The following is a 15372-nucleotide window of genomic DNA, read 5'->3' on the forward strand; positions in this document are numbered from 1 at the left end:
GACCGTGTCACGGGAACCTGCTGACGTGGCGCGGAATATCTGAGCCTGGTCAGGGAATATTCTTAGCTTTTTAACCAGTTTGGTTGACTTTTCGAGTTTATTGGGCGATGATTTTTCGCTACGGTTACGCAGAAAATCCCAACTGATATTTAAGGGGGGGCTTAAATTACCATTTTATCTCTAGCAAGCGTCAAAGCCTATTTTTCGGCATTTTAAACATTTAATATGGTCGGATAATCGGCTTAAAATTGTGAATTATCTGCGACCCACGTTCGGGGATAATCGAACCACCATACACTTATCAATTTTCAGCAACCGTCGGCTTTCCTCAGGCTTGGAAAGCGTTAGCGGTGGATTTTTCTTCAAGTATAGAAAACCGCCAAGTCGGCTTTCCTCAGGCTTGGAAAGCGTTACCGGTGGATTTTTCTTCAAGTATAGAAAACCGCCAAGTCGGCTTTCCTCGGGCATGGAAAGCATCATCAGTGGATTTTTTTTCTTCAAGTATAGAAAACCACAAAATTCCTTTGTCGGCTTTCATCAAGTATGGAAGGCATTAGCGGTGGATTTCTTCAAGCATAGAATGACACCAAATTTGTTCGTCGACTTTCCTCAGGCATGGAAAGTATCATCCGGTAGCTTTCTTCAGGCTTAGAAAGGTACCAAACTCTTCAGTCGGCTTTCCTCAAGCATGGAAAGCGTTTCAACCAATGTCACTCGGTAGATTCCTTCAAGCATAGGAAAATACCAAACTCGTTTGTCACCGACACACTGGTGCCAGATATGTATTCTATCCTTTTACTCTTTTATCTGTAAAACTAACATTTTTTGCAGGTGTCGGCGTATACAGAGTGATTTAGGATCGCAGAACGTCTTAAATCATTCTCCGTCCCTATCGACAACTTTGACTATCGTTTTCGAAACTGACGTTTCTACAAACTCAATCAAAGTGGGGGCTTCTGTAGACACCTAAAAATATCTCCCAAAACCAAGCCCGATGATAAATAACCTTTCACCGCCGCTATTGGTCGGGTTTTGTATTTAATCCCGAGAGTGCTTAAAAAATCGTATTTTATTAAATTCATATTTTCGAAAGGTCTATGGATCAGTCTTGGTGTTTGGTAAAAGCATAGTTTTAATTTGTTAATTAATTTTAAGCCCAAACCTTTTTATTTTATTATTTTATTATTATTTTTGGCCCAAACATTTTATTTATTTTTATTTTATTATTTTCTTATTTTAGCCCGAATAATAAAAGTAAAAAAAAAGCCCGAAATTATCAATCGTCACTTAAAAAGCCGAAAGAAATTAGGGTTAAAATGAATTTAGACGGAAAAGTGGACTGGAACTGACCGTGTCACGGTCAAGCCTGACCGTGTCACGGGAACTATTCCCGTCTGACGGTGGGACTTCCCGTGACACGGGAGGTCTGCCGTGACACGGGGAGTTCCGTGTCCTTTCCGCGTAAACCCTTAACGCATTTTCCGTTCCGTTTTCTGAAAATTTCTCGCGACACTCCAAAACTGACCGTGTCACGGGAACTTGTACCGTCTGACGGTACAGTCTGACCGTGTCACGGGATACTTTTTTAGGGTTTTTATCATTTTAGGGTTCCGTGTGCTCCCTCAGCACATTTCCCTATAAATACCTCCTCATTTCTAATGTACGGGGCAACTAGAACTTTATTATTCTTATTTTCTCTCTTCTATGCTATTAACCCAAACACTAGCCTACCCTTTTCACTTCAAAATTCCTTCTTCAAGCATTCAAAGGAGTCCATATTTTACTCGAGGTTCTGTCCTTAAGCCAAGGCGTGAAAGGTAGAATCGTTTGAGGGTTTGGCCCCAAAATCAACCTTATTTAATTTAATTCAATTATTGTTTTTATTATTTCCTTGAAGTTACTAACTCGTTTATTATTTTGTAGTTGCAAACAAACAAATTCAAAGTAAGGATCATGCTCTTTTTATTATTAATATTTTTCTAACGATGTTTATGTTGTTGGAATTATGATCAAATTGGTTTTTATATTAATATTGATTCTATTATTATTTTGATCACCATATTACATGTTAAGGGGAATATGTAATTGAAAATCACGACTAATAAGATAATTTGGACAACCAGTTTAGGATCCTTTTAATCTTATTATTAATTCAAGTGATCACCAAATTTTTAGAATTATGTGTGCATTAATTTTAAACCAATTTAGTTAAATAATAGTTTGGAGCGAAGTGAATTATTGTTTGTATGCCTTTGAGATCACAGGAATGCTTTTCAATATAAGAATCGAGTAGAGGCCAATACGGGCGAATGTGACTCCATGACTCACTTCGTACCATCATCCTCGATCCTCTTTTCGTGGTTCCGAACCATATGGAGTTAGTAATCTCATGGATTATGAATGGGGTGTAACCTTCACGGGTCAATCGTTGTTGCCTATCGTTGTCCCTTATCGTGGTTGCCTTTTTATGATCCGTGAACGGTTTACAAGTTCCTTAAAAACTTGTTGGCGGCTCCCTACTTTATTTGTCCCTAGTCATAATGTCAATTCTCACTTCCTATGAGTGCCAAGCATATTCACAACATGCTTTTAACGTAGGCACACTTCGAGCGACGCTTACACATAGGCATGAGAAAATTCGTTGATATGCATTATCCTACATACCGTGAATTGACTTGTGAATTCTTGTCTTCTTTGAAAGTTGTAAATAGTAGAAATGGACCGAATTTAATTTTTAGGTTGAACAATAGGAATATTAGTTTAACTTATGTGGAATTTTGTAAATTGTTTGAATTAAATTCTGAATTACCACACCAATGGCATGCTGAATATAAAATGGGTGACATTTATTATGCTCTGACTGGTTTGCCTACTCCCGACCCCCAACATGCTAGTACCAAACCTATTCATCACCCTATTCCAAAATCTGGCAAAGATTTGCGGGTTTGTGTTTTCTGGGTAGGAATGAGCCCCATAACGCCCAAACTAACGAACTAGCTGTTATAGGACACTATGTGTATGCGTTTGGAAAACTGAACATAGGTAGGTACATTATTAACCATCTGAGCAGACATGCCACAGCCAGGTGCCAATCTCGCACCCCCATTCGTATAGGAGGCCTTATCACTAGAATAGTAATGAAAAAGGTCGGTTTTGTTGAGGGTGGACCCCACCAACTGACTAACTGTGGACCAGATACCTATATGACTGCTAGGTATTTTGAGGAGTTGGGGTGGGTACGACCGGACAGTGAGCAGACACCACACTGGTGTATTAGGACTGGGACCAAGCAGCCTTTGCCCATCATTTCCCTACCTAGTCCTGACTTGACCGCCTTTCCCCCCGGGCAAGCATCTTACACATATGACCTTTTAGTTGCCAACGTTAGGGGGCAAGCACCACTAGTTCCACCACCCCAGCCTCAGTCTCAGCCCGAGGTAGCATTTTCTTCACCTCGCATGTCTCATTCCGTCCCCCATGTTGACTCTAACCCAGTTTTTGGGACCTTCAGAGTATAGGTCAAGCTTTATGCCGTATCGAGCATTCCCACACTGACCTTAGGAGGATGGTAGGATCTATAGACCAGAGGTTAGGGTACCTGGAGAGGAACCAGGGTAGAGCTCTCTACCCTATGTACGATGATTATGCTTGTCGGGGCAACATTCCCGATGATGCTATTTACCCTGATTGGTTTCAGCCTCCACCCTAGGGATACGATAGGGATCCCACTGCCCATGGTATTTACACTGACTATTCTTCCTTCCTGGGTACGACTAGGACATTCCTTTCGGGGGACCGGTGGGGGGGTTTTATGCTGATTATTTTGGTGGTAGCTCTTCTGGTGCAGGTGGCAGTGGAGGTGCAGGGTTCGGCTCCATGGATGAGGATGATCAGGGCTAGATATGTTGGGCTAGTTCCCGAGCCAATGAGGACATTGTCTGATTCTGGCTTGGGGGAGATTTTGGATTTGGTATCTTTCTTTTTCTCTTTTCGTTTATCTTTGGTGTGTTTTCTTAGTTCAGATTTATTGCTTTCTGGGTTTTATTGCTTTCTTATATATGAAAAATACAAAAAAAATTGAAAAAATAAAAAAAAATCCAAAAATACGTTCCAATGAATTATGAATCATGCTTCCATGTGCCCTTTTTTTTGAAATTTTTCGAAAAAAATTTTCAATTCTTGGTTATTGATGATAAGCATTGTGGATTAGTTGATCATGATTTGATGTTTGATTGCCTTGAAACCTTAACATGCGTCAATTTTTCCCAACTACTTGTGAATATAGTGCTTAACTAGTTGATTTGGTTAGGAATGTGTGTTAGTTTCTGGTATGTCAATGAATTTGAGTATTGGTTTACAACTATAAGTAATGTTTATATGATTCATTATTATGCACATTGAGGAGGATGAAGGCATTTGTTCTTTTAGGTGGCCTTCAGATGATTTTAGATACATTTGTTCCCTTCTTGCTACCCATGTTGTTACCTTGACTTTTTGTTGTTTATTAGCCATATTACAAGACTATTTTGCCCCATTGGTTACTAGTCCCAAGCTTGGCTTGGGGGAGCTATTAGTGAGTGAGGTGAGAGAGTTTGTAGTGTGCTTATTATTTGCACAATTTGGGTGGGATTTGAGAAGTTGTTTTGTTTTTTATCATGTTTATTTTTGATGAGTTTGAAAGTTATATTTTCTTGAAAAAAAAATAAAGTATGATGTTATGAAAAAAAAAGAGAAGTTCAAGAAAAAAAAAGTGAAAAAAATAAGTGAACTTCAATAGAAAAGAATAGAAAGAAAAAAATTGCTCAATGTTCAAATGTTCTAGTTGGAGGTTAATCAAAGGAAAGAAAAAAATTGAGCTTCAATGAAAAATTCAAGTTTGGAAAATAAAGTTTGTTTATTCACTCCACTTCTTCGTTATTATATCTTATGAGTGAAATTGCAAGAGTTGGGATTGTTTATTATGATTGGAGTATATTTGGTGGATTTTTGTTAGAGTTGGTTATGTAGGAGATGTTGATCATTATTTATTTTGATCATGGGTTTTACTAGGATTTGCTCCCTTAAGCATAGCTTTTCTCTCACTGTTCCCAAGTGTTACCTACCTTTTACCCTAGCCTTACATTACAAGCTTTAAAGACCTTCCGACCTTTGTGCATAGAGTTGTATGAATGCGAAAGTATTGTTTATCAATGCAAGTTATGATTTGACATATTTTGAGTCGACTAGTAGGTTGAGCGTACATCTTTTTATACACACGAGAGTGTGAGTTGGGGTCGAGTACATCTTTTACTCGCCACATAAATGAGATTTAAGTGTGTGAGCACTAGTCTTGAATTCTATATGCTCTTGTGGTTTGCTCTATTTGACAATTGTTAGGGAACAAAGGTAATTGGATGGATTTGATTGGTTGACTTTGAAGCATGTTTATTGGATTTACCTTGAATCGTTTGTGCTTGATTTTTACTTTTTAGGGTGAAGCATATTTATTTATTCATTGATGAGATCTTTGCTTAGGGACAAGCAAAGGTTTGGCTTAGGTGAGTTTGATGTGTCTATTTTATATAGTATTTTACCCCAGTTCCTTGGTTATAATTAGTAGTGTTTTTGGCTCTTTGGAGCCACTTTTATTACTAATTGGTGTTTTCTAGTGTTTTCGTAGATTTAGTTTACCTTTGCATGGATTTGCACTTTTGGAGAATTTTCCCGAGATATTATGGAGCAATCGCGAGCATTGGAGAAGCACGACCAGTTTTTATAGCCCAGGGCCAGTTAGAGCCATCGAACCGGTGATTAAGGGCTCAGTATATGCGATATCGGGGCATTTGGACCGAGTATTCAAGACCCAAAGAGGAAACCCAGATTGGCCCGAAGAATTGGAGCCCAATCGTAGTCCAGATAGTGGCCCAAGAGAGCCGCCCGGCCAAAGAGGCTGGCGCCCGAAGGCGTGCCCGGCCGGGCGAGAGAAGCAAAGGTCGGCGCCCGAAGACCCGCCCGGCCAGGCGCGATATTCATACCTGATAGAGAAAAGGCGCGCCCGATCGGGCGGTGCCTCGCCCGATTGGGCGCGTATTATTATTAGGAGTTAATTTTGACGTTTAAGTTTGTTTTAGTTTAGGATTCTTACGGAGTATAAATACTTCTCGTAAAACGAGTTTAGCACTTTTCTTTACTCTCTTCTTTACTCTCTTAATTATTTTCTTAGATTTTCTCTCTCTACTTAGCTTTTAGATTAGTTTCTCTCTCTTATACTTTGTTCTTAACTCTACTTTTAATTCCAGATTTATTTTGGTAACGATTTCTCTTCTCTTAATCTTAGTAGTTTATTTTATTCCTTTGATCATGTCTTATTTTATTGCTTTGACTAGGTATGAAGCCCGTGCGATGCACGGTCTTGTATATGTAATTTTTTTTGTAATTACTATTATAATTTTCAACAATTTTTATTACTTTTTATTGATTATTTAAATTTACTTTATTTTGAAAAAATCCAAAAACATGCTCTAACCTTGTGATAAATTCCAATTTTTTATTCTAATAACCAACAAATGATATATACGTAAGGATTTAATACTATGTATGATAATTTTATTGGGAATTAATTTAATGATTCAATATGTAGGATAATTTAGTTAAAGTTAGTTAGAATTAGAAGATAGAATTATGAGTGATATTTGATAATAAATAAATAATAATTATCTTTTGTTATTAGATTATTAAGTTTTGAAAGAGATTTTTTTTTTTGGGTAATTGATCTAATGATTCAAATGCATATGATAATTTGATTAAAGTTGGGTTTACATTAGAAGACAAAGTTATGAGTAATTTGACAAAAACAATGTGATAACTATGACTTTGGAGTAGGCTGGAGAAAAACTGAGTGAATGTAGCCAAATGTAATTAGTAAGACAAATAAAAATGACTTGTGATTCAATATATTAAATAATCATGCATTATAGTATATAATTGTTTGTAAAAAAAAAAAAAAAAAAAAAAAAAAAAAAAAAAAAAAAAAAAAATTGTAAGTAATTTAGAAGGAAAACCTTTTCATAAATATAAGGTTTAAAATCGTACTTGCATCTTGACCAATTAACTTCTTAGCTTCTTCAACAAATATAATAAATATAGTGGAACCACTATGATCACCAAGCTCCAAATGAAACCTATTGGTCATTTTAAAATAATATAGTTTTAATAGTTAAGTAAATATGACAAAACATTTACACCAAAAACTACTCGTAAATCTCTAACCTTGGTATTGGTCTTTCGACTGATTTCTCGTAAAGTTTGCAGTAAAAGTCCGCCAATCTTGGGATGGTGACAAAGTGCATAGATTAAATAGAAATATAGATAAATAAATATAAATAAGTAAATAATAAATAATAATAAAGTCAACTTACCATTAAACTCTTTCACCATTCTTGATGTTTGGACTCGGTTCATCTAATAGATATTATTGGACGAAAGTGTTGAGCAAATTTGGCTTTAATTAAGGCATGAATGTAATCACTCTGTAATTAAAATAAGAAATTTAGTTAATTCAACAAGTTTGTTTTTGTTCATAAAATTAATTTTTTTTTTTTTTTAAAAAAAAACTAAGGAGGCTTATAAAGAAATTTAATAAATATAAACAATTTATAAAAATACCTCCTCGTCGAATAGGATGATATCCAAACTTCAAACTTATTAAGATATCTTGTTTGCAGAAGTTTAGTAAGTCAAACGGGAGAGAAACTCGTACTTTGATTTTCCAATCAATATTGCTTGAATTTAATTCCTTGATTTAATTAGATCTGCATGTCAAAACAAAATTTAGTAAACAAAACATAAACATATATTCGTTAAGTACCCCAAAAGTATAAGTAATGATTACGAAAATAAATTTAACATGGATTTAAAAATTAAGCTAAGAATTACCCAGCCATTGTAAGCTAAAACTAACACATTGATTGAAAAATGAATACAAAACTAAGATTTTGGCGTTAATTAAATGACCACGTCGAATAACAGAATAAGAATTATGTTCACGTACAAATATAATTAATATAATTGTAAAATTAATATTGATACTACATCAAAATAATAACATAAGATATCTTCTTATCTCTTAACTTGACGTATGAATATGATTTATTTGTAAAAATTGTGCACTTATTTTTTTTTAATACTCCCTATTAATTTATAGGATAAATTCCTTTCCCAAAAAGAAAAAATAAGATAAATATGATAATTTAATTTTTTTTTGGTTTATAATATCTAATTTGTTACTTATAATATCTAATCACATTATTCTTAAACCCCATTCGTTAATTTTTCTTAGGTGGCGAATGAATTTTTTTAATTCTAAAATAAAATAAAATTCTAATTTTTTATTGGTCGAAATAATACCTTTGCTTATGTGGCTCGACGAATGCGTTCTAAAAATGCCTACTTTATTTATATATATTAGATTAGTTTAGTTTTATTATGTGTGAGTAGTTCTATTTCTAGGGTTTATGGGGATCCATAAATAATATAAAGGGGCAATTTATTGTTGTTGATTGTCAATGCTAGATTAATTTCCTATTGACTCATTTAATGCTCTGTGACTAGATTTGCGCAGATCTTTTATACATGAGTTTAACAATATTGATTCGAGATTCGACAGATGAGAATTGATGTTTAGGTCTAGTTTCAATAGGTAGGTTAATTTATAAATGGTTAAGTCGAGATTCGAAAGATGAGATTTAATACTGGTAAATTAATTGTGTGATTGTAATACGTAGCGAAAGCCCTTTATAATCTGATTAATGTATGCATTGATGAACGAGTATTATATTCTACCCTGGAATATTATATATTGGTGAATTTATGCCCTAGATCCTTTTATTCATTGTTTTCTCCTTATTCTTAATCTTCGTAGTTTAGTTCCTTTTAATTATAATATATTGGTTACTTCATAATCTAGATTATATTAGTTAATTAGGAATAGAAAGACTCGTTTATCTGTGGATTCGAACCTACTTCCCTATCTACATTAGTTAGAGGATTTAGGAATTACTTTTGATTAGGGGATACGACTTTACCCTGTCAGATATGAATCTTTTGAATGGAATTGGATCGTAGGATGGAATTGGATCGTAGGGTTGTACGATCTTGGTCACGATTCTAACAACACCGCATTATAAATATATAATTGTTTTAGATTTTTAAACTATTGTGAAATGTGCGTATTTATTATTTTAAATGATTTTCAATAATAAATATTTTTCAGCGCATTTTCTGTGTACATGGCCACACCGTGTGGTCGACTGACACACACCAAAACACTAAACGAGTAACCCCTGACCGATTGAGTTACCCCCAACCGAGTACGTAACCCCTGACCAAATAACCACTGACCGACCGAGTAAATCCTGACCAAGTAATCCATGATCGATTTAGTAACCCCTGACTGACCAAGTAACCCTTAATAAGTAACCCCGTCAACATATGAAACTTTTGCTTAAAAATTAGTTTTAAATTAATTTTCTTATTAAAGTTCTTTATTAATTGAAACTCACTTATGAAAATGCATGTTAGCCCACCACTAATGACAGCTTGAATTTTCAAGTAATATACTACCTCTGTTGTTTTTAGTTGCAACTTTAGGGTACATTATTTGTGAGGTATAAAATATTTCAAAGTTTTAACTAATAAAAATCGGAGGTAGTATTTTGTATACAATAATACGTGTTTCATACAATCTACAGAATGGTTGTTGGTAGGGATGAAAGTTCACTATTCATGGAATTTACACCAAACCGAATCCAAACCAAATTAATTCGTTTTGGAGTTTTTTGAAACTGATTTTGGATTCAATCCAATCCAATTCAAACCGAAATTATTCGGTTTTGGAAATTTAACTAAACCGAATGAATTTCAAGCAAATTTAAAACCCAACAAGCAAATCCATATATATACACTACCGCTCAAAATTTAAGCAAAATCAAAACCAAGAAGCAAATCCACACACCACCGTCGTTCGAACAAGCAAATCCATACACCACCATTCGAAATTCAAACAAAATAAAAACCTAACACGCAAAGGATCGTCGAAGAAGAGTGAAAGCGGACGAGCAGTGGTATGAGCATCAAAGAAGAGTGAAAGTGGTTGAGCAGTGACGGTGGTCGCGAGGGTAGTGAATTAGTGAGGAAAGAGGGAAAAAAGATTAGGGTGTTGGCCTATGTTGCCACAAGGAAAGAGTGGTGAAGGACAAGACGTGGTGAGGCATGAGGGGCGAGCGATAGACGTTGGACGGTCACTGAGTGAGAGAAAAGGGTGGAAAAAATTAGGGTTGCCGCAACTAAGAAATTAAGAAATAGTGAGGAAGGCTGAAAGGGGAAAGAGGGAAAAGGAAATAGGGTTTAGGCTTATATATGAAAGGGAATGTAGGTTGGGGTATTAAGCTTCATTTAAATTCGCTTTTTGTTTTTTTGGAAGCCTTGAACTGAAACCGATCCGTAATGCATACTTTTTTAAAAAAAAACCCCTAACTTATCAAACTAAATTTCTGAAAAAACCGAACCAAATTGTTGATTTGAATCGAATAAATTTGCAATTTTAATCCATATCACTTTCACCCTAGTTGTTGGCAGTAAAGCTTTAGCTTAGGAAATATTCTACTCAAGCCAAACAGATGAAAATGGTTTTCAATCTAATAATGGATGGAGCTAGGGTGAATGTTCAGTTTGCGGTGTGTTTAATAGCCCAAACAAAAACCAAACGACATTAAGTCGGTTTTGGGATTCTTCAAACCACGCCACACCATAATACTATTGAAAACGAACCATAACACACCATTTTAAATTCATTTTTTCAAAAAAAAAAATCGAACCACACCGAAATTTTTCATCCTCTTCCTTTTTTTCCCCATCTAACTGGTCATTCACTCCAACATCGCCCACATTAGTTAACATTCTAGAACATAAAAATAAAAACACAAGTTTTATTATTTCTTGGTTTTACATATGTAGGGTAGAAATTAGTATTGGGTTAGACTATAATTTGGATATGGGCCATATTTCGGTTTGGATGTCGGTTTTTGGTTTTTCAAATCTTAAAACCGAAGCCAAACCATATTAATTCGGTTTTGGATTCCTCAAACCGCACCGAACCATATTAGAAAAAAAAAATTGCACCACATTTTTTATTTGGTTTGGTTTGCGGTTTAGTTCAGTTTTAAACCGCATTAGTTTCACCCCTAGATGGAGCTCCATTTTTTGTTATAATAAATTTGTTTTCAACTTAAGAAACCAATTTTCATCACTTTACAAGACTAACAAAGGAAAATACAAATTATATTTCAACTACAATAAAAATTTTCTCAACCAAATATCATATAAGAACTTAAGCTAATCCCTTTTCATCAAGAGACACAAACATTTAATCTAACATCTACAAATCAAGGCTGACTACTTGGTAATTTAATGAGAACAGAATGCTCTGGTTTGTGGTCACACTCAAAATCTAGATGCACGAATGCTCGCTCAACTTCTGGGAGCTTCTCAATCTTAATCTGCAATGACTCTCCAATTGCATGAGCTTCTTTCAAAGGCAAGTCTTCTGGTAGCTCAATGTCAACCTTATTCAAGTCACATTCAATTAAGAAGTTCAAACATAAAAATTTCATTCTATTTTAAACATTCAAGTATCTGACAGAAATCGAGACTAACCTCAACAAAGTATAGAACACCAAAGGTATATGCTCGAACTGTATCAACACGCTTGATTTGAGCATGGTGTTGTATAACTAGGTACGTCAGTTTCTGCAAGACTTCTGGAGGTGCTGCTTGTCCAACCAGAGAAACTGCTTAAAATGAAAGGACTAGTATATAAATTGAATAGCACAAATTCCTTTACTTTAATAGCCACTGCAAAGATGCAAATACTTTCGCCAAAAGCCTTACAAAATGCATATATAGTGGCGAAATTAGCAATCTTTTTAAGTAAATTTGATTTAGTTCAAATAGTTTTGACAAAAGAACGTTTTTGATCCATTACCCAATACTATAATACTTCAAATAATCAAAGGTAAACTAACAATATATTCCAAATATCCATGTAAATCTAACCACTGCACACTACAGCAACCAAATTATTTATGGATTATGTATACTCCAAAATCATGTACAAACCTGCATTTTCAAAAACGGTTCCAGACCAATTTGAAATTGTGTATATAGCCAGAGCAATAGCACCAAAAGGATCAATCCACCAATAAAATTTGTCGCCGAGAACTGCAGCTATTAATCCCACAACATTTGTCACCACATCAAAGTAGTGATCCTATCAATTGGTAAAAACAGAAGCAAGTCATTATAATTGCATATGATCTTTACTACAGCAATGCTACAATAATGCTTCTTTTTTTTTTATATATAGAAAAACTCTGATCTTAAGAGTCATATGGATACCTTTGCATATGCACGAACAATTCTGTTTCCTGAGCTTTTGCAATAAACCCAAAGTGCGAATTTTACAGTTGTGGCAGTAAGCATGATAGAGTATAGCCAGATAAGCTGCTCATGCGTCATCTTTGGAGAAGGTTCATTTCTTATCAATTGTTCCACAGCTTCAATAAGCACCTGAAACCCTGCATCAAAATGGTTTACTTAGTGAGTCAAAAGTGATATTACTCATAAAGTCGTACTAAAATGAGCAAATACGTGTTTTGCAACATTATATTCAAATTCAAGTTCAAAAATTACCAAGCGTGGCCATGACAGCTGCAAAAATTACAATTCCTACAGGTTGAACCCTTAGTTTGCCTATAGGGTACTGGTAAATATTGATGTTCTTCATCGACAAATGCGTGAACCATAGAATTCCACCAGCCATGAGATCTAACAAGGAATCAAGTGTTGATGCTGCTATAGCTATAGACCCACTTCTTATAGTTGCATATATCTGCATTTTAAACAAGCACGAAATAAGATGCTTATGTAACTAGGGAATTTATAAAGAAAACATTGTTGATGCTAAGCTCTCTCAAAAATTAATGCTGCCTTGTTATAGCATAATAACCTTTAATACTAGCAGCACAACATTGGCTCCATTTGATATGTTCATTGCTCTCTCATGTTGTACTTGTTCTCGTCTTTCCTCCTCTTCATTGATGTCAGGAGGTACATCTAGAGCATCAACCTCCTCAAATGATTTTAATGTTGAAACTTGCCTCTCATAGTATACCTTCTCCGCTACAATGACACGAGACAAAGTACAAGATGGTAAATTCAAGAAGACTGAATATCCTATACATTATTAAATCTGACAGACTTCAGAACTTGTTAAACAAGATCACAGTACAGTTTAACCTTGCCAATTTTCTTATTAAGTTCGATATTTAAGGAACAAATTTAGCAAAATATTGGAGATATATCTACCATCAAAGTTTTAACCAACTATTTAGCAGAATCAAACATGGCTCTATAGTCTAAATGTAGGTCTGATCCTTTGTACTTAGCAATAAACAAAGTACAGACATACAGTAAACCAATAATTAAGTACTCTGTTTCATTTTGCACCCAAAAAAATTATGCTTCCAATATAATGCAAGTTATCAATAATCAATATAATGCTAGTAAAATAGAATGTATCAATCCCTTATAAATAGATAAATGAAAGAAACACATTAAGAAAGTAAATTACCTTCGATTAAGCCCGAGGTATTGGAAAGATCTAGATCAAAAGGGGACTCAGGATCCATGGCCAGCTGAACCTTGTGAGGCAACTTAGAGAAGAAATCGTTCTTAAGACTCGTAAAAGAGTATTGTCGACAACATATATCACCTCTTCCATTCCCATTGGTAACCAGGTGTTGTTCTTGCTCATTTGACATGCCCAACAATAATGGTTTTTTGGCATCATAATCCTCCAATCCACCACCTTTTTCCATATTTCTTTTAACTTAACTAAAAGTATATGTCAAAACAACCAATTTCAAACTTCCTACTCACTTTACCAACATCAATGAGCTCACTAGCAAAAATATTAAAACATACATAAAAGAGAATAAGCTCGATAATCGAGCAGCGAATGAATTCACCTTGAAGTGGTGTTAGTTGCAGCTAGCATATCATTGAGACATGCATGAATAACCCATCCCGAAGATAAAGATATATAACATAAAGTTTTCAGAACCACCCCACAACTTTTTTTTTCTTTTATCACATGAATGACAAAAAACTAGAACAGGAACAAATAGAAAACGAACGAATAACAAAGAGTCAAATTTGTATAACAACAACCACAAAAACAATGATAATAATTGACACAAAACCAATATAATATGAGCAACAACGGTAGAATGAATGAACTCAAGAATGTAACAAAAAAATTATGTATGTTTCAACAGATTTTTGTTGGTTCTTTTGGAGTACAATTTTGGTGTTGAATACACCTAAGATCTGTTTTTGCGTTGGTTTGTGGCTATTGAAAATTGATGAAAATATGTAAGACTTGCAGGGTTAAGTAGTAAAATTTGACCGTTTCTTTGTTTGCATAAAAAGTTTAGGACAAAAGGTTAAAGATAATTATAATTATTGTCACAAAATCTAGGAATTTTGTCCTTAAATGACTTTCTATATTAAGAAATTACTCCTAAAAGATTCGCGGTGTATTGTGTAAATTTGTTAGTTACTCTTAACTATATTTAAGCTCATCTTGTCTTTTTGTAGGACTAAAAATTTAGACTATTCAAAGCAAAGATGGATATATATAGGAATTTTAATATAAACTTATTTATTTAAATCAATAATGCTTTATAAGCTTTCTATTAGTCATTATTTCTATAATGTAAGGTATTTTGCCATTTTGGTTGATTAAGATCAAGTTTATATGTTTACAAACAAAACAAAACAAAAAAAAAAAAAGATCAAGTTTATCTAGAGGAGTTTATAATTAACATTGTTGTAAAATATGGGGAATTGATGTTATGAGGGTGCGCAGTGAGGACCTAGGAGCCTGAAGAGTTGTGGCAATCCCATGGCAACAACATTTGAAGTGACGTACAAGGGATCGAGCTTTCTAGAAAGGGTTATACAAGAAGGGTATCGAGCTATGAGAGTTGTTTCCATATCTTTTCCTCTACACTTATCTTTAGATTAAAACACCTAATTGGACAAGTAAATCAAACTCCCTACCCCCCACGTTCAAGATCATATGAAGGGTTCGGGTGTGGTAGGGAGGGGAGGAGAAGGGAGGAGCGAAGGTGATGTAGTGATATGAGATGGTGTACAACAATGGGAGCAAAATGGGCAAAAGAATCATGCGGTGGTCAATTGATAAGGTCCAAGTTAAGCAATTATATAAGATAACTTGTCCTTCTGCAATGGTATTTTGGCGCATTCGTAAAA

At 34.7% G+C, this 15372-nt stretch overlaps 1 protein-coding gene across 2 annotated transcripts; it reads right to left on the reverse strand.

Annotated features, from left to right (window-relative positions):
* Window positions 1-11295: 11295 nt before the first annotated feature.
* LOC110689214 (metal tolerance protein 4-like) lies at window positions 11296-14482 on the reverse strand. Of its 2 annotated transcripts, none has more exons than XM_021865940.1 (7): window positions 13667-14482; window positions 13043-13215; window positions 12727-12925; window positions 12433-12611; window positions 12154-12304; window positions 11692-11804; window positions 11296-11600 (listed from the first exon to the last, which is right to left on the reverse strand). In XM_021865940.1, exons 1-7 carry the CDS (start codon window positions 13911-13913, stop codon window positions 11421-11423), a joined length of 1242 nt encoding a protein of 413 aa, XP_021721632.1. In that variant the 5' UTR covers window positions 13914-14482; the 3' UTR covers window positions 11296-11420. The 2 variants fall into 2 exon arrangements, with proteins under 2 accessions (XP_021721632.1, XP_021721631.1); XM_021865939.1 differs by having other exon boundaries at window positions 11692-11825; window positions 13667-14479.
* Between the last annotated feature and the right edge of the window lie 890 nt (window positions 14483-15372).

Source organism: Chenopodium quinoa, unplaced genomic scaffold (genome assembly GCF_001683475.1).
Source record: "Chenopodium quinoa cultivar QQ74 unplaced genomic scaffold, ASM168347v1, whole genome shotgun sequence".
Classification (NCBI taxonomy): domain Eukaryota; kingdom Viridiplantae; phylum Streptophyta; class Magnoliopsida; order Caryophyllales; family Amaranthaceae; genus Chenopodium; species Chenopodium quinoa.

Excerpts from the sequence above, each read along its gene's own strand:
- LOC110689214 (XM_021865939.1), bottom strand. The coding sequence starts at position 13,913 with ATGGAAAAAGGTGGTGGATTGGAGGATTATGATGCCAAAAAACCATTA. Across the intron at positions 12,612-12,726 it reads AGCTGTCATGGCCACGCTTG|GGTTTCAGGTGCTTATTGAA; the intron begins GTAATTTTTGAA and ends ATTTTGATGCAG. Across the intron at positions 11,826-12,153 it reads AACCGTTTTTGAAAATGCAG|TTTCTCTGGTTGGACAAGCA; the intron begins GTTTGTACATGA and ends CATTTTAAGCAG.